A 16004-nucleotide genomic window follows, 5' to 3' on the forward strand; every position below is an offset into this window, starting at 1 on the left:
CTATTTGAATAGTCCGGCTCCCTAGAGAGTCAACACTTGACATGCAGCTCATAAACTGCGGTCACCACTTCAGGAAATCATTGTGCCTCCTAAATTGACAGGAGAGTGTTATTGGATTAATCATGTGAGATTATGGAGTAAGACGAGTGGAAAGACACCCTCCTTTTCGGCTGTTTTGAATGACTCATCAGTGATGAGTCACTATCCCTGCCACAGACCCACACACCCTTCCTACTGCTGCTCCACAAAGCAATACTGATCTGGGACTTCCTTTATCTGCCTGTGTGGTCGAATCTCGATTGTTATGGAAAAATAGTCAAAATGGTTTCAGGGTTGAGAAGCAGTCACATTTACCATTGCTCTCTGTAATTTTGTGGACCAAATTCAGTCACTGTTTGCAAACTTTTCAGTGGCGTTGGATCCGGAAGTATTACTTTCATTATTTTTTTCTATAGGGATTTTTAAAAAGTCTTAAAAGTGTGTTAAAGCTTTATAAGCCATGAATCAAACGAACCAGCTACAAGGTAAATCACAACTTTACAAACAAGACTGCACCTTAAGATTGTTAGGCACTCCTGGTCTCACCTGTCCTGTGAACCCTTGTCCCTCTGGAGATTGCAGAAAGCTGTGGTACACCTGGTTGGCCCGGGCGATCACGGTCCCGACGGCGTCTTGGTAGTGTGGAGCAGCAATGGCGAGCAGCGGTAAAGCGGCCAGAGGTAGATGGTCTACGCTGCTGGACACGCAACTCTCATCGTAGCTGTAAGGGTTCAGACTGTGGAAGAAAAAAGCATATTAGAGTCCATACTGATGGCCCCGTGACAAAGCAACTAACACAAAACATTTTTATTTTGCTATCTTTCCAAACTTTGAGAGATTTTGTTCCCAAAACACTACATCAGCAAGTTTTTTAATGCCAGCAGTTTGGCAGGTGCCCCAGTACTTACTTAAGTTAATGCCACTCATTCATGTCAAAGTTCTCACCCTTTTTAAGGAAAATCCATCTTAACATGGTAGCCAGTTTCTAGTCAGTCTAAACCTAAAGCTAATCCAAGCTGGTCATAAATTGGTGCGAATTGGCTGAATAACCAGCTACTATGTTACAAAAAACATCCTGACCACTTTAAGTTAGCTGGTTTGTTGTTTTTCCAAGATGTCTACCAACTAACAACTAGTTCAAGCAAGCTAATAACCAACACAGATGAGATAATGAACAGTTGATGACCATCTTAGACTAGCCTGAATAGCTCAAACTACCTGATCAACAGCTTTGACCAGGTAATGAGCAGCTTAGGCCAGCTAATGACCAGTTTTACTAGCTAATGACCAGCTTGAACCAGCTAATGACCATCTTAGACCAGCTAGAATAGCTCATACTAACTCATGGGCTAACTCATACTACCTAATGACCAGCTCAGACCTGCTGATGACTAGTTTTGTCTAGCTAATAATCAGCTTTAACCAGCTAATGACCATCTTAGATCAGTTGGACTAGCTAATGACCACCTTAAATGACCTTCTTGGACTAGCTAATGACCAACTAAGGACCAATTTAGACCAGCTAAAAACTGATAACCATGTTCCAGTACACTGATAACAGCAAAAAAGTTGGATTTTTCAGCAGGGATGATTAAAAGTGTGATTCAGGTCACAGAGATGACGATGATGCAACATGAGAAGAGGAATTACAGAGTTTGTCCAAGTACCACTGAGCAGACCGAGGTGCTTTATCATGCTGCACTGCATGAGTCTGCATGAGCCCACAGCATAAAAAAGAGAAAACTGAAAGATTGCCCTGCCCCAACGTTGTCACCTTGAACAGCTGTGCTAACCCCAGAGTCATTGATCAAGCCCAGCGATTAGTGACCCGAAGGCTCTGACAGAGAGACAGCAGTGCTTGGGGCGAGAGTACTGATGATGGAGAGAGGTATAGCCTCTTTACAGCCCAGGCCAGGACTGGGGCAAGAGCTCCAAAATAACTATATGCCTACCTGTTTGAGCAGAAACACCAATCAGTGGTCTAAGTGTTAGGGTTGTACAAAATTCAGAATTTACTAATTGGCTAACATTCCATTCACGAGTTGGAATTTGAATTAAATATCCAACCATCACTCCATCTCTCCATCCATCCATCGTTCTCGACATGAAACTTGAACATATAAATTTGAAAATATGGTTTTATCTAGCCAACATTCAAAGTTTGACAAACTGCCCTTCTAAAAAATAAAGAATTTTAAATCTTTACATTCACATTCGAATTGCAATTCTGTATCCTGTTTGCTACCTCAATTCAAATTCTATTTACATTCAAGTGCTGATTTGGAATTTAACAGGCATTCTCAATTCCAGTCTGAACGGTGCCAAACCCTAGCAAAAAAATGGCAGTGATGTGCAGAGCGAAGATATGAAACTTCCCAGGTGTGTAGTCGTGATAGGCTGTTGCTTGGCGAAGTGTGGCACAGGCTACTTGTGATAAATGAATTTTGAAGGTGATGCCTCCAAGTGGAAATGAACAAGTCCCAAAAGAATCTCTATGCTGGAGACCTGAAATAGTAGTCAAGCTCCTTTTATTATCTTGTTGTAAGGGGGGACTATGTAGGAGGGCTGTGAAGGAAGTCACAGAGGAGTTGCTTCTCTGATTACAATGACAACCCATAAGCTCATTGTAATCAGTCTTCAGTGACATTGCCCCGTGTTCCACAAAAGCAGGTCCCATTTACATCTTACTCAGCAGAGAAAGTCTCCTTCTCCTATTTCCCTCTTTTTTATGATCTACTGCTATTTTTCCTTGTAGTATTCTTCCTACAACATGCCAAATTTCCTACAAGCTGTGCTCTGGCTGCTGATCTTTACCCTGACTCCTTACAAGGCTAGGCTAATGTGTTATGACCCAGTGTGAACAAAAGTTCCTGTCATGTTTACATGAACTCTCCTGGCTGGAGAAGGACACAGCCATTACAGTAACAAGCCTGCAGACCAGGGGCCAGCCCTATTAGACATGCTCCACAGCAGGAGAGGGTTCAAAGAGCACCTCCAAACCACTCAGTATGCCCCCTAGCTGAATTTATTATTTATTTACACAGTGTAATTAATGTTTGGCCCATGCTAGCAGCTGGCATTGTTGCTGAGGTTTTGTTTTATCTCACTAATATGAATATGCCAGGCTGGGTAATGAAGTCTAACAACCTGTCATCTTTTTTTAAGGGTGTCCTTTCTGAGACATTTTAGTGCACACTCTCAGTAGGTAGCTCTCAATTGTAGCCTTGTAGGCTGTTCGTCACAAATGACTGTCTTTCACAAATACAAATGGCTGTAGTGAGACAGAATAACAACTGTAAAAACAAACCATGTTACAAAATGTAATATAAAGAAATCACTAGGCCTAGGCTAAACTGACATGATACAGCAGTATTTTTTTATTTTATTTTGTCTGTGTTGTGAGTGTTAGCTATGCAGTTGCTAATGTGTTCTGAGAAGTTTTAACATGCAAATATTGTTGCAAGAGTGGGTTCTTAGTGGATACTAGTGTTCTGTGTGGTTGTTAGGTGGTTACTTCAGTCAAAAGAGCCCATTAAGCCCTGGCGAGTATCTGCTCCCTTCTTCGCTAGGTGAGAATTTAAAGTCAGATTGCTTTGAAAAGTAATAGCACACCTCCTCTCAACAAGCCAAATGATCTGAGGTGTTATTCATGTCCATAGCAAAAACAGCATCTTAAGAACTGTTTTCTGTCAAAAATGTCTTTATCTTTGAACCGCCTACACTCTTTACCTGAGGGAACTAGTAAAAAAAAATCTCACCAGAAACAAAAATAGTTAGGAAGCTTCAAAGAAAGTCAAAAAGAACAAGAAAGAGAATGAGCACTGAACTTTGCTGTTTGTTATATTTATTAGATGATTTAGTTTTCCTCCCTTAAGCTGTGAATATTAAGCTCTTGTACAAAAAAAGGTTAGCTTATTACTAACAATTGTGAATTTAAACAAGCAAAGGCCTATAGTAATGTAAAAAGTAAAAGTAATGTGGTGATACCATGGTATGTTGATGCTATCAGACAGAGGATCAGCAAGATTTTTTTTTTTTTGAAGAAATTAATACTTTTATCCATCCATCCATATAACATTTTATTAATCCTAGCATACTAATCCTACCACCCTCATTAATGAGGTTAGTAAAACCGACACAGAAGAAGTGACCCCTGTTCTTTCAAAGACAAAACTTTCTAAGCCTACTCAGAACAAATGAAGACCCCTGTACTCCCTGCTAGCTTGCTCCACAGGAGATGGATTCTGGGTCTCAAAATAACCCAGCTCCAGCTGCGAAGGGCGAGAGGAAGAAGTTTGATCAATAACCCACCTTTAGACTGCCAAAAAACCTTTTGAAAATACACAAGTGGCAGCTGAAATCTAACCAGACATTCACAAACACTGCTGCATATAAGAAAATCATCTGTTTGAAGATCTAATTTGCAGGGGAGTCATAAGTCTCATTTCTGTTTGTAAAGCATTAGCTCTCATTAATGGTATCTCTCTTCCGACCATTAGGGCCAGTAGAGCTCAGATAAAAGATATTTATCTCAAAAATACATCTTTCTATCACTCAAGCAACATAAGATTGGTAAATGGTAAATATTTCCTCTTCCTTTCCATGATGTTAGGGACCTAATCCATGATGTATCAGCCATAAACAAATCCATTAATTTACAACAACATTTAAAAAGTGACATTAAAATACTGTCCAACAGCAGTAAACTATAGTTCATAACTATAAATAAGCAATACCAACAACATGCTTGCTTGGTTATGGAGCTTTTATGCAATAAATTAAATATAGTTACTTACATTTTAGACATAATATTGGCAGTTACTTTGTTTTTGCTCTCCCAGTGAAAATAGTTCCAAACAATAGCACAGCATAAAGTGTCACATGGCTTCGAGCAACACTGTAATGGCATTCTGAATGAATCTGTGTTTTTGAATGAATTGTTTGAGTGACTAATTCATTAACTAACAAAATGAATCAGCATTTTTTAAAAATCGGTTAACTAAATGATTCAATGACTCACTAATTCCTGATTAAATCAGTATGTTACAACAAACTGGTTGAGTGAATAATTCAATGACTCACTCGTTGATAAACGAATCAATGTTTTTGAACTAATCAGTTGAGTGAATGATTCAATGACTAACTCATGCCTGAATGAATCAGTATCTTTGAAATAATCAGTTCATCACTGACAGTCAATTGTCGCCACCTACTGATGCCAAAACTACTGATGTAAAAGCCAATCAAATCTCCACCACTAATGCACAGACTGTTCAAATTCTAGGACCAGAATTAACTATTGTATAAATGTGGTATATTATATTATATTATATTATATTATATATATATAATGAGATAACAAGTAAGGAGGAAAGAAAGCAAACTATGAAAGTAAAATGGCAGACTCTGATTTCATATTGACTTGTTGGCCATATAATAAAATATTTAAAGGGTCAAAGATAAAGGGCCTAAAAATAACGAGGAGTTACAGATTGTAACCCCAAGCATATGAGGAATACTGAGCAGACTTGCACATTCAACGCTCACAGGTGGTACTATCCTTGAGAGACGAATCAGTGTGCACCTCCTTCCTATCTGAGCTGTGACAGAGCCCTAAATTGTTTTACTCCAGGAATCACGTATTGAATTGACTTGCACACCCTGCTTTGGTGAGAGAAAATCAATGTGGAAGCTTTTTTGCCAGAGTTGCTAATTGGAAATTCTGTGTGGAGGCGGCAAACACAAAGCTCCATAACATTCCGCCCCTCCTTTGCTTTTGTGTGCTTCCCCCCCATCCCCCCCACAAACACAATGTTTGAGTGTTTTCTATGTGTGAGACACTGCTTCATACACACACTGTAAGCACACCTCATTAGGAGAGGAAACTCATTATCAGCCACGATGGCTTGGCAGGACGGCCACAGGTCTCAAAGACAATTCCCAAAGCTCTTAAACAGAAGAAATAAGAACATACATGCATGGCAGCTCTACTGACAGAAGATGTGTGCGCTATAAAAGGGGCTCTAAACATGGCAGTGAGCTGTCCGTCAATAGGGAGACAGCAGTGAGCCTTGGGTGATTCTCACAAAAACATGCCCAGGTCATATTTCACCTTAATACCAAAAGAAAAATTATAAAATAAATAAAGAAATATTTTTTGAATAAATGTCAGTTTTTAGGACCACTACGTTTTTCACACCAATTACCTCAAATTATCACCAAAATGTTTTACTTTAGCGTTTCTATGCAATTCTCAATATTTTGAATGGTGATTCTCATAGATTCTCTTGACTATAATACAGGATTTTTTAAAATTCATTACAGTAAAACAATGACTTTAAAGGTCCCGTTCTTCGTGATCCCATGTTTCAAACTTTAGTTAGTGTGTAATGTTGTTGTTAGAGTATAAATAAAATCTGTAAAATTTTAAAGCTCAAAGTTCAATGCCAAGCGAGATATTTTATTTAACAGAAGTCGCCTACATCGAACGGCCAGTTTGGACTACATCCCTCTACTTCCTTCTTTAATGACGTCACTAAAACAGTTTTTTGACTAACCTCCGCCCACAGGAATACACAAGAGTTGCGTTTGTAGAGTGTGTTTGTCGCCATGTCGTCGAAACGCTGTTATTTTCATCCCGCAGTCCAATCACCTTTGTTTGGCCTTCCCAGGGACGCTGTACTTAGAGATCAATGGTTACAATTTATGTTTAACTCGGTTCCCGAAAATTATAATCCACATGTAAAACTATGTGCAGCACATTTTGCTGAGGACAGCTTCCTCAATCTCAATCAGTTTAATGCTGGATTCGCACAAAGATTATTCTTGAAAGATGGAGCAGTTCCCTCTTTGTCTGGAGAAGGCGTTGTTTATGGACCACAACCGGTAAGCTAAGCTGCTGTCGAATCACAACACAGGTACCGCTGGCACAATCAGAACTCGTTACGTATTTCTGAAGGAGGGACTTCATAGAACAAGGAAGTCATCAGCCCGTTTTTATGACAGTGGAAACAGCGGTATACAGGTAAGTAAATTATGTGAAAAATACTGTGTTTTTTTACACGCGAAACATGAACACATGTTATATTGCACACTATAAACACAATCAAAGCTTCAAAAAAACACGAAAAACGGGACCTTTAATATAATTATTTTTAAATTAAAAAAATTAAAGCTGCTGTCCATAACATTTTTGATTAAAAATTATCCAAAAACAATTTTTGAGCTTGTACATAACCAGCCAGTGTTCAAAACGGTAAGCATGTAATAATGTTTTCCAATGGTACTGGTGGGTTTCTGTGGGAAATTCGAGCATTGTCGCCTTTTGTCTTTGCATCATTGATTAGACTGTACAGAAAATGAAATCTACAGGTAACGCTAATACACACTAAAAACACAGTCACGCAATGCTGATGTTGTTAACATTAACAATTTGAGAACAAAGTATAACAATAATAATTTTCATGGTTTGACGTAATATGAGCTAAGCGATTGTTAGATTTAATCACCATTGGCAGCGTGATTTCCCCTCGGTCAGAACAAAAGTGGCAGACGTTACTGACTTGTTCAGATGACATTGTCTGGTGAAAATTCTTATTTTGGTCATACTTCCAAGACTACAATCTGTGATTCCGAAGTACAATGTGGTGATTGACAGGAAACATTAGATTCATCCACGCTGAGGAACCGTGCCGAGGCACAACGCACATACAGATAATTCCGCAAACAACCGCAATTGCAGGTTTCAAACAGAGATGGCGACAAAGAGGCAAAATTATGGACTGCAGCTTTAAATAAAAAAACAGTACAAAAATACTGTTATGAAATTAGGGCTGAAACAACTAAAATTGATAAAATCAATAATAATAAATAATAATAATACAATATTTTGCAGTAGAAAAAAAAAAAAAAAAAAAAAAAACAGAAAAAAAAAAGAAAAAAATTCGAAGTCACAAAGTGGACCGCAGCAAGGATTAAAATATTAATATATATAAATTATTTTTTAAAAATCCCCAAAAAAATTCAAGCAAAACATCCTTTTTTATTTTCTTTAATTTGACTTTGGACTGAAATGTGATTTGGACATGTTTTCGACAGGTTTTGTTAGATTCACCCTATTGTTTCTCGCTGCTGCTGTTCAACAGGCTGCCAAGACCCAGCAGGAGATAAAATCAGCCACACGTCTCTTCCTGGAGCACAAGAGCCTACTGATGTTGTTTTGGCTGATCCTGGACTAAGTAACGGTGTAAACTGACTGCCTAATGCCTTCATTAACCATGTGGGAAGCAAAAAGGAAGTCGTGTTGAAGAAAAAAAAAAAAAAAAAAACCTATTGTGTGATTCTGAAGCATGTGTAAATGTATGTTTGTGTGTATTCTGTATCCAGGGAGCACGATTATGACCTGCAACAATTACTCAGTCTCTCAGAGCAGGCTGTTGTTCTTTATCATATCACTTTTCTTATATTCCCTTTCTCAGAACTGGACAAATGCAGACAGATAGGCATAAAACTAGTCATGGTTTCTGCATCTATCCCTTTGTCCTTTGCTCAGGTCAGTTAATACTCACTGCAGCTCCAGCCTTTCTGAGCACTGAACCATAAAATCATAGCAAAAGAACAAATGCAGTTTGTATGTCACTCATGAACAGGGTTTATCATGTTAATCTCCGCGGTACCCCAGTGATTGACATTTTTTATTATGCCGTGTGCTCCATGGGAGCGGGCAGAGATTGTGATCATGTGATCAAAAAATCGTTTTGCTCTAACTATATGGAGCTCCTTCATTTTCATTGCTTTGCCCAGGTGATGACAAAGACAGAACAAACTGACACATAAGGCCTAAAGCTATAGAAGAAATAACTCAGAAAGGCCCCCGAGCCACTGAGCCCTTGAAGCGATGGATCCGCTTTCACGGCTTAAAGGGACTGTTCATTTTAAAGGTTCATTTTATTCTGATTCTCACAGAAAGCATTAGCATTACATGCTTACTTAGGGCTGTCTTCTTAATACTTATTCGCTTCAACCCTTATAAATGAACAGCAGCAGTGAGGGCCGACAAAAAATTCATTATGTCTCGTCAAGCAAACAAATCACACTAATCCTAAGCTTTGCATCTGATCTGCACTCTTGTTCAACCTCAGCTTCAAACTTTAAATTGTTGATTTCAAACTACACTGTGCTATATCTAGTTGCCCACTATCAGTGTTACCTTGTCTTTATTTGGAGAAAAATAAATAACCTAATGCACACAAACTAACCAGATTACTGAGTGCCCTGTTGGTTACAGTCTCTACTTTCTTTTTATCCATATTTTTTAACAATTTCTTTATTTGTGAAAAACACTAGAAAGAGAAAACAACAAACTGTCAAGAACAACTGCAACTGAATCTGTCAGCATTTCCTCATAAAATGAGTTTCATGTATTCAGCCAGTTTCACCTAAGGGTGTTCCCATGACTTCATAACAAAACATCTATGTATATGGTATCTCATTTCATAGTGTTTTTGCACAATGGAGCAAAACACTCCATTGCCAGGAAATGCAGCCAGTCCAACCAGTTACAAAACAGTACAGTTGAAAGGAAGCAGTGATGGTATCAGATGATAGCCTATATACAAAATGGTATTTACTTTAAAGAATACCATGGCACATTTCCAAAAAAGCATGGTCATTAAAAGTTGCTTTCAGTAATAGCTACTTACTTTGACACAAGGCAGAAGGCCTCTGCGCATACGGCTGGGCATGGCACCAACTTGATGACGACATGCTGGGCTGCAGCTTGGAAATGAGCTTGAGATACTTTCTCCAGCACTGAGGACAGGGTGTTTACATCTGCGGTCTTTGCACCTGGCTCTCCACCCGCCGGGTCCAGTATGTTGCCCCCATGAACCACCAGCACCAGCACATGTGTTTGACATTTCTTCTGGAGGACAAGGGTCATGGAAAAGTCACAGCACAATATCATAGAAAAGAAAGCAGTAGTATACTGAATATTCACAAAGATTATCTTACCTCAGCTTCCTCTAGACCGTCAATGCTAGTCTGAGGGACACATTTCGACCTCCTTACGCGGTACAGGCTCTCTGAGCCCATTAAGGAAAGAGCACGAGATGGATAGATGGGGATACATATAAAAACAAGAGAAAGAGTGTGATTATAACCACTTTGCACAGAAGCACAGCAAACAGAACCACAAATGATTATCGATCCTTCAAAAGCACACTCCTCCCCCTTTCATTAACGATTTTACCTTCCATTTATTTTCTTCATAGTATGACACAGAAAATGTAGTGTTATCATCAAAACCCCATACTGGTACCATCATATTTCAAAACAGGTCAATAAGAAACAGGCAGAGCTTGGGATTTGTATCAGGCAAACTCTTTCATTTTGATGTCAGCTGGTGTCATAAAAAAATAACACAACCAAATGACAAATCACACACAAGAGAAAGTGAACAGGATCAACAAAAAGCTTTTTGGTGTCTCCGAATCTCCAAATAAGACTGCTGGCCTTCAGCCAAAGTCATTATACCTCACCTTCACCATTGCATGCTCTATTTTTTTTCCCATTTGTAGCTTCCCGCTTTGTTCTGTCATCTCATTCTCACACTCTCATGATCTAGTGCTCCTGACCTGGCTGGCCTCCAGTCATTCTGACAGCATGGAGCTTGTGCCCATGCCTTCTCAATGCCTTTTGTTAGTCTATCTACTTTTAGGAGGGAAATATTGGAAACTCACAACCCACAAGGTGAAACTTCAAGGAATTCAAGCCCTTAGAAGTGGTTGTTAAAGGTAACATTATACATATTTACTACATATCTTCTAAAACCAGTTTGATATTTGACAACGGCAAACTTATGAATAATAATGGCTGGTTTTCTTTTCTTTTTCAATTCCAAGTGTTTTTTCAATTATCTAATCTGCAACAGTTATTGAAGTCCAATCCCATCATTCTGTAATGAGAAAACATCATCTGAAAAACAGAGCCAGTTAAGAGTTTGTACAAACAAACACTGGATTGATTCATAATCCATCCTTTCGCAGACAAGTGTGGGAAACCGCACGTATTTTGACTACCAAGATGATGTCATGACAACCCTGAGCTGCTATGACATCAAACAGACTGAGCTGATGATAGACCAGACGACTTCTCTTAATGGCATATTCATTCACTTCTAAATCACTAAGTCTCCAAGGAACAATTGTGTTCATTGAAAAGCTGTACCCGACTACAGAAAGCACTCCCAGCAGTGAGAGCCTGTGCTCATCCCAGCTGCAGGCTTTCATTCACAGCCGCTCCATAAGGAAAACAGCCGGGGCGCAGAGCTGTGTTCTCTCCTGTGCTTAACACTATATACTGCAAATAAGCCACAGCATTTTCAGGATCGTTGCCACTTTCTAACTATAGGCTGTCTGACTACGTCCCCAGATGCATATAAGACACAAACAAATTCAGCTTACATAATGAGCCAAATATATGGATCATTAGAAAAACAGCCTAGATAGAACAATACAACATAGAAATAGAACAATGATAGATAGACAGATAGATAGATTCAATACCATGTTCGATACCACAGGGAAAACTGCCATATATACCACCATACAGATACCCATAATTTGGGTAATTTTGTTGCAATATCACATGATATCACACACAGAACAAGGAAGGCGTATTTGAACCATTGACCTACATTTACAAAAAGAGAAGTAAACAGTCAGAAGTAAAATAAGAACAAATAAACAAATTGCAAATGATAGCATAAATAAATACAAGAGAATAAAGAGACAAATGAAATAAACATGGCTTTAAGTTATTTCAGGTGGGTCTAACAGTAGTATTCAGGTAAGAAACTACAGAAATTAATCAAATGTAAAATAACACTGGATAGTCTTGTAAAAAATTAAATTCAGATTAATGCTTACAATTAAAGTTACAAAAGTTATTCAGTCAAGAGCAGCGAGTGATTTTCACTTTGTCTTTTTTCTTTGATTAACATGACAGAAAGCAGCAGGTTTATTAGGCTGCTGTCACTTTAAGACACAACATGCATTTTCTCTCAACTATTTACGTTCCAAAACTTACTGTATTTACCTGAATACTTGGTAAGATGGGCATTCTGACATAAATGTATGTATTTGACAATTTAAGAGCAATAAGCAATGAAAAATAAGTAAATTTGGTACTCATGAGCTGTTTTGAAATCAGTAGTGCATGCGCTTTTGATGTGAATGCGAAACCTGTGGGAATGCCTCTGAGCGAGGCACCTAACCCTCAATCACTTCCCGGGCACTGCAGTAAATGGCTGCCCAATGCTCTGGGTGTGTGTGTCCACGGTTTGCAGTGTGTGTGTGTGTGTGTGTGTTCACTACTCACTACTCTACACTGTAAAACTAAACAGTGAAATTAATTAAATTAAATGAGTTTGTTTCACTCAAATAATAATGAAAGTTCATTGTACTTAATAGGAAAAAGTTGCATGAACTCAAAATTTCATTGTAGTAAGCTGAACTTAATATGATTGAGTTGAGCTGCAGCAGATTCCCAGCATGCTTTGCGTCAGACCATATAAATAACTGTTGAAATTAAGTGTTATTTTGTGGGTTTTTGCACAAGATTAACATATGGAGATATAAGTTAATGTTTAATGTTGTGTTATGTTGGGATTCAGGGGGGTCCTGTTATGTTAGTTTTGTAGGGTTACCACTGTGGTGAAGAGTAGAGCCTATGGTCTATGGAGGATGAGCTGCAAAACATTTAAGACCACATATGTTGTTTGATTACATATATGCAAGTATGTAATGACAGTCTCTCTGATAGTTATAATAGCATGTGTTATTTGCTATGTAACATTTAACCAAGATCTGAATGTGATGTTTATGTAAATTAACTGTATGTAATTAAAGGGTTAGTTCACCCAAAAATGAAAATTATGTAATTAATGACTCACCCTCATGTCGTTCCAAACCCGTAAGACCTCCGTTCATCTTTGGAACACAGTTTAAGATATTTTAGATTTAGTCCGAGAGCTTTCTGTCCCTCTATTGAAAGTGTTTGTACAGTAGACTGTCCATGTCCATAAAGGTAATAAAAACATCATCAAAGTAGTCATGTGACATCAGTGGGTTAGTTAGAAGTTTTTGAAGCATCTAAAATACATTTTGGTCCAAAATTAACAAAAACTACGACTTTATTCAGCATTGTCTTCTCTTCCGGGTCTGTGTATATCCACAGTGACGCTGCATCTTCTTCTTCTACAGCGGTTGGCATCCAGCTTATTGGTGCATTACCGCCCCCTTCTGCTCCGGACAGTGACGCAATTAGGACATCCGCAACATGCACACTTACGCACCATTGTAAAAAATATAGCAACACCAAAATACAAACAATGTAGAATAGTTTGAATACAGCGTGCGTCTCCCTTAGACTATAAACGAAGCTCGGGCGCACTACATAACACGTCATCAGCGTCACTGTCCGGAGCAGAAGGGTGCGGTAATGCACCAATAAGCTGGATGCCAACCGCCGTAGAAGAAGAAGCAGCGTCACTGTGGATATACAATAGACCCGGAAGAGAAGACAATGCTGAATAAAGTTGTAGTTTTTGTTATTTTTGGACCAAAATGTATTTTCGATGCTTCAAAAACTTCTAACTAACCCACTGATGTCACATGGACTACTTTGATGATTTTATTACCTTTCTGGACATGGACAGTATACCGTACATACATTTTCAATGGAGGGACAGAAAGCTCTCGGACTAAATCTAAATATCTTAAACTGTGTTCTGAAGATGAACGGAGGTCTTACGGGTGTGGAACGACATGAGGGTGAGTCATTAATGACATAATTTTCATTTTTGGGTGAACTAACCTTTTAACATTATGATGAGTTGGGAAAGGGATGCTGGTGATGGGATTGTTAGTGAGAGACACCTGTGCACCACACTGGCCTTGATCTGCTTCCATGGCTCTCAGCCCCACCCCACTTGTCACAAAATTTTTAAGTTCTACCAACTTTAAAAAAATGAGTTAGTTTACTTCAATGTTTTGAGGTAATACGTTTCCTCAAACGTTTTGAGTATTCTGAACTTATTGGGTTTTACAGTATAGTCCTAATGTGTTTGTGCACTAACTTGGATGGGTTAAATGCAGAGAACAAATTCCGAGTATGGGTTAATATACTTGGCCTTCACATCACTCAAGTCACTCACTCACGCACTCAGTCAGACAGACAGACAGACAGACAGATTGGTATTCTGACAGACAGAAGGATGGATAACGTGTTAATGAAATTCCACAGTAGGACCTTAATGGCTGGCCAGAGCGGCAGAGCGAGGAACGCTGAGATCTCCCACAGTTTAGTTTCAATTGGGCTCAAAAGGTGAGAAAATAATGGCAAAGCGATGGAGAGAAAAGGATAACAAGCAATAAGGACAGGACAACGAAATGACAAGGTGGGTGCCGAGCAAAATGAAAGACAAGGGTATTGATCTGGCTCCCCCCCATTCCTCAACCTCTGCTCCAGAATGTCACTTCTCCATAAATGCAATGAGCACATTTTGTTCTTATTCACTCTGCTCTGGAGTTGCCTGTCTCTCTTGCTTTAGCTCATGTCCTCTATTTCCCACAGCAGCCCAGTCACCCAGCACTACCCCTGCAGATTTATAGCATCCTGTAGAGAAATACAGAATCAAGGGACAGGGAGAGAGACAGAGCAATTAGAGAGAGAGAGAGAGAGAGAGAGAGAGAGATACAGACAGGAAGGGCATGTGAAGAATGTGATAGAGAAAGGAAGAAGAAAATCCTACCAGTAAGTAGGACCAGGGTCAAATATGTATTGACTGAGCCCATTCCTCCTTTTGTTTCATATCACAATCATATAGTTCCACAATCAAAACGGATCTCTGCAAGCAAACCTGAGCCAGGATAACACTACAGTGAGGACATCCCTCCAGCCTGCCAAAACAGACCCAGCCTGAAAAGCACAGTCTGTATCATGGACTGTATCAGTTATTGTGACTAAAAATGAATAATAATAATAATAATAATAATAAAAAACTTTGTGTTATTTGTCATTTTCCCAAGCAGCAACATTAAAATGCACGTTTGCAAGCTTGAAAACTAAAATCAATCTTTGTATAGAAAGAAAATATCACCGTCTTATCTTGTGTTCATTTTTGATCAATTCTGGAAAATTTAGTGTAAAACTTTCCAAACTCAAAGGACTTCTATAGACTCTCCATTAGAAAAGAGCAAAAGCTTAAATAAAGATAGAGTCTCATAATCTTATGGATGGCAACAGCTGCTAAGGTAGAATTGGTCAATAATGTTTTTAAAGCATGATGTGGTAAAGTGTCAAGACAGAGAGATATAAAGAGAAAAGGATCAAGGAGAGAGAGAATGACTGAGCATGAGCAGCAAGAGAACAGAGCGACAGATGGAGAGAAAGGAGTTAAATAAATTGAGATCGAAAGAGATAGATAGAGGGCTGTTCAGAATGCAGATATGCATTTATAGTGGAGATAAACATCAACATGTTGCCAAAAATATCACCTACGTTGACAGCGGCTGCAGGCTGCCTTTAACTCAGCTATCGGTTGAGCTCACGCAGAGACTCAACAGAGAAGTGAAGAGTATAACTCAACTGAAGAGAACTAGAGATGGTATCAATGAAATGTTGCTCAGATCACATAGGGAACCAAAAAGGCAAAAAAGGAAACATGCCGAAACTGGATTGACAACAGTGCAGAACAAGCAGTAAGTGTATCAAAAATGCTAGGAAAAGCTGAACTGATGGGAAAAAAAAAAACAATCGCTTAGCTGATAATGCTGAAGTGTATGGTGGATTCAACTCTGACCTAAATTAAAATGCTAAAAACAATAACTATTGTTTTTATTTAAGAACATACAGTTCTCGACACTTCTGGAATCACAATTTATTAATTGAATATATCAATATTC

At 38.7% G+C, this 16004-nt stretch overlaps 1 protein-coding gene across 4 annotated transcripts in view; it reads right to left on the minus strand.

The window, feature by feature from the left end:
- The window catches only part of pitpnm3 (PITPNM family member 3), a 119798-nt gene that overhangs the window by 39856 nt on the left and 63938 nt on the right, over nucleotides 1-16004 (minus strand). For 2 of the 4 annotated variants that reach the window (XM_048160214.1, XM_048160212.1), the window contains 3 exons: nucleotides 10051-10121; nucleotides 9741-9958; nucleotides 586-775 (listed from right to left, as the gene is read on the minus strand). In XM_048160214.1, the coding sequence (XP_048016171.1) occupies nucleotides 586-775; nucleotides 9741-9958; nucleotides 10051-10121 (479 nt within the window). Of the gene's footprint in view, nucleotides 1-585; nucleotides 776-9740; nucleotides 9962-10050; nucleotides 10122-16004 lie in introns of all 4 variants that reach the window. The other 2 variants (XM_048160213.1, XM_048160211.1) reach the window with 1 other exon arrangement.

The sequence above is a fragment of the Megalobrama amblycephala genome, linkage group LG16 (assembly GCF_018812025.1).
Source record: "Megalobrama amblycephala isolate DHTTF-2021 linkage group LG16, ASM1881202v1, whole genome shotgun sequence".
NCBI classification, from domain to species: Eukaryota; Metazoa; Chordata; class Actinopteri; order Cypriniformes; family Xenocyprididae; genus Megalobrama; species Megalobrama amblycephala.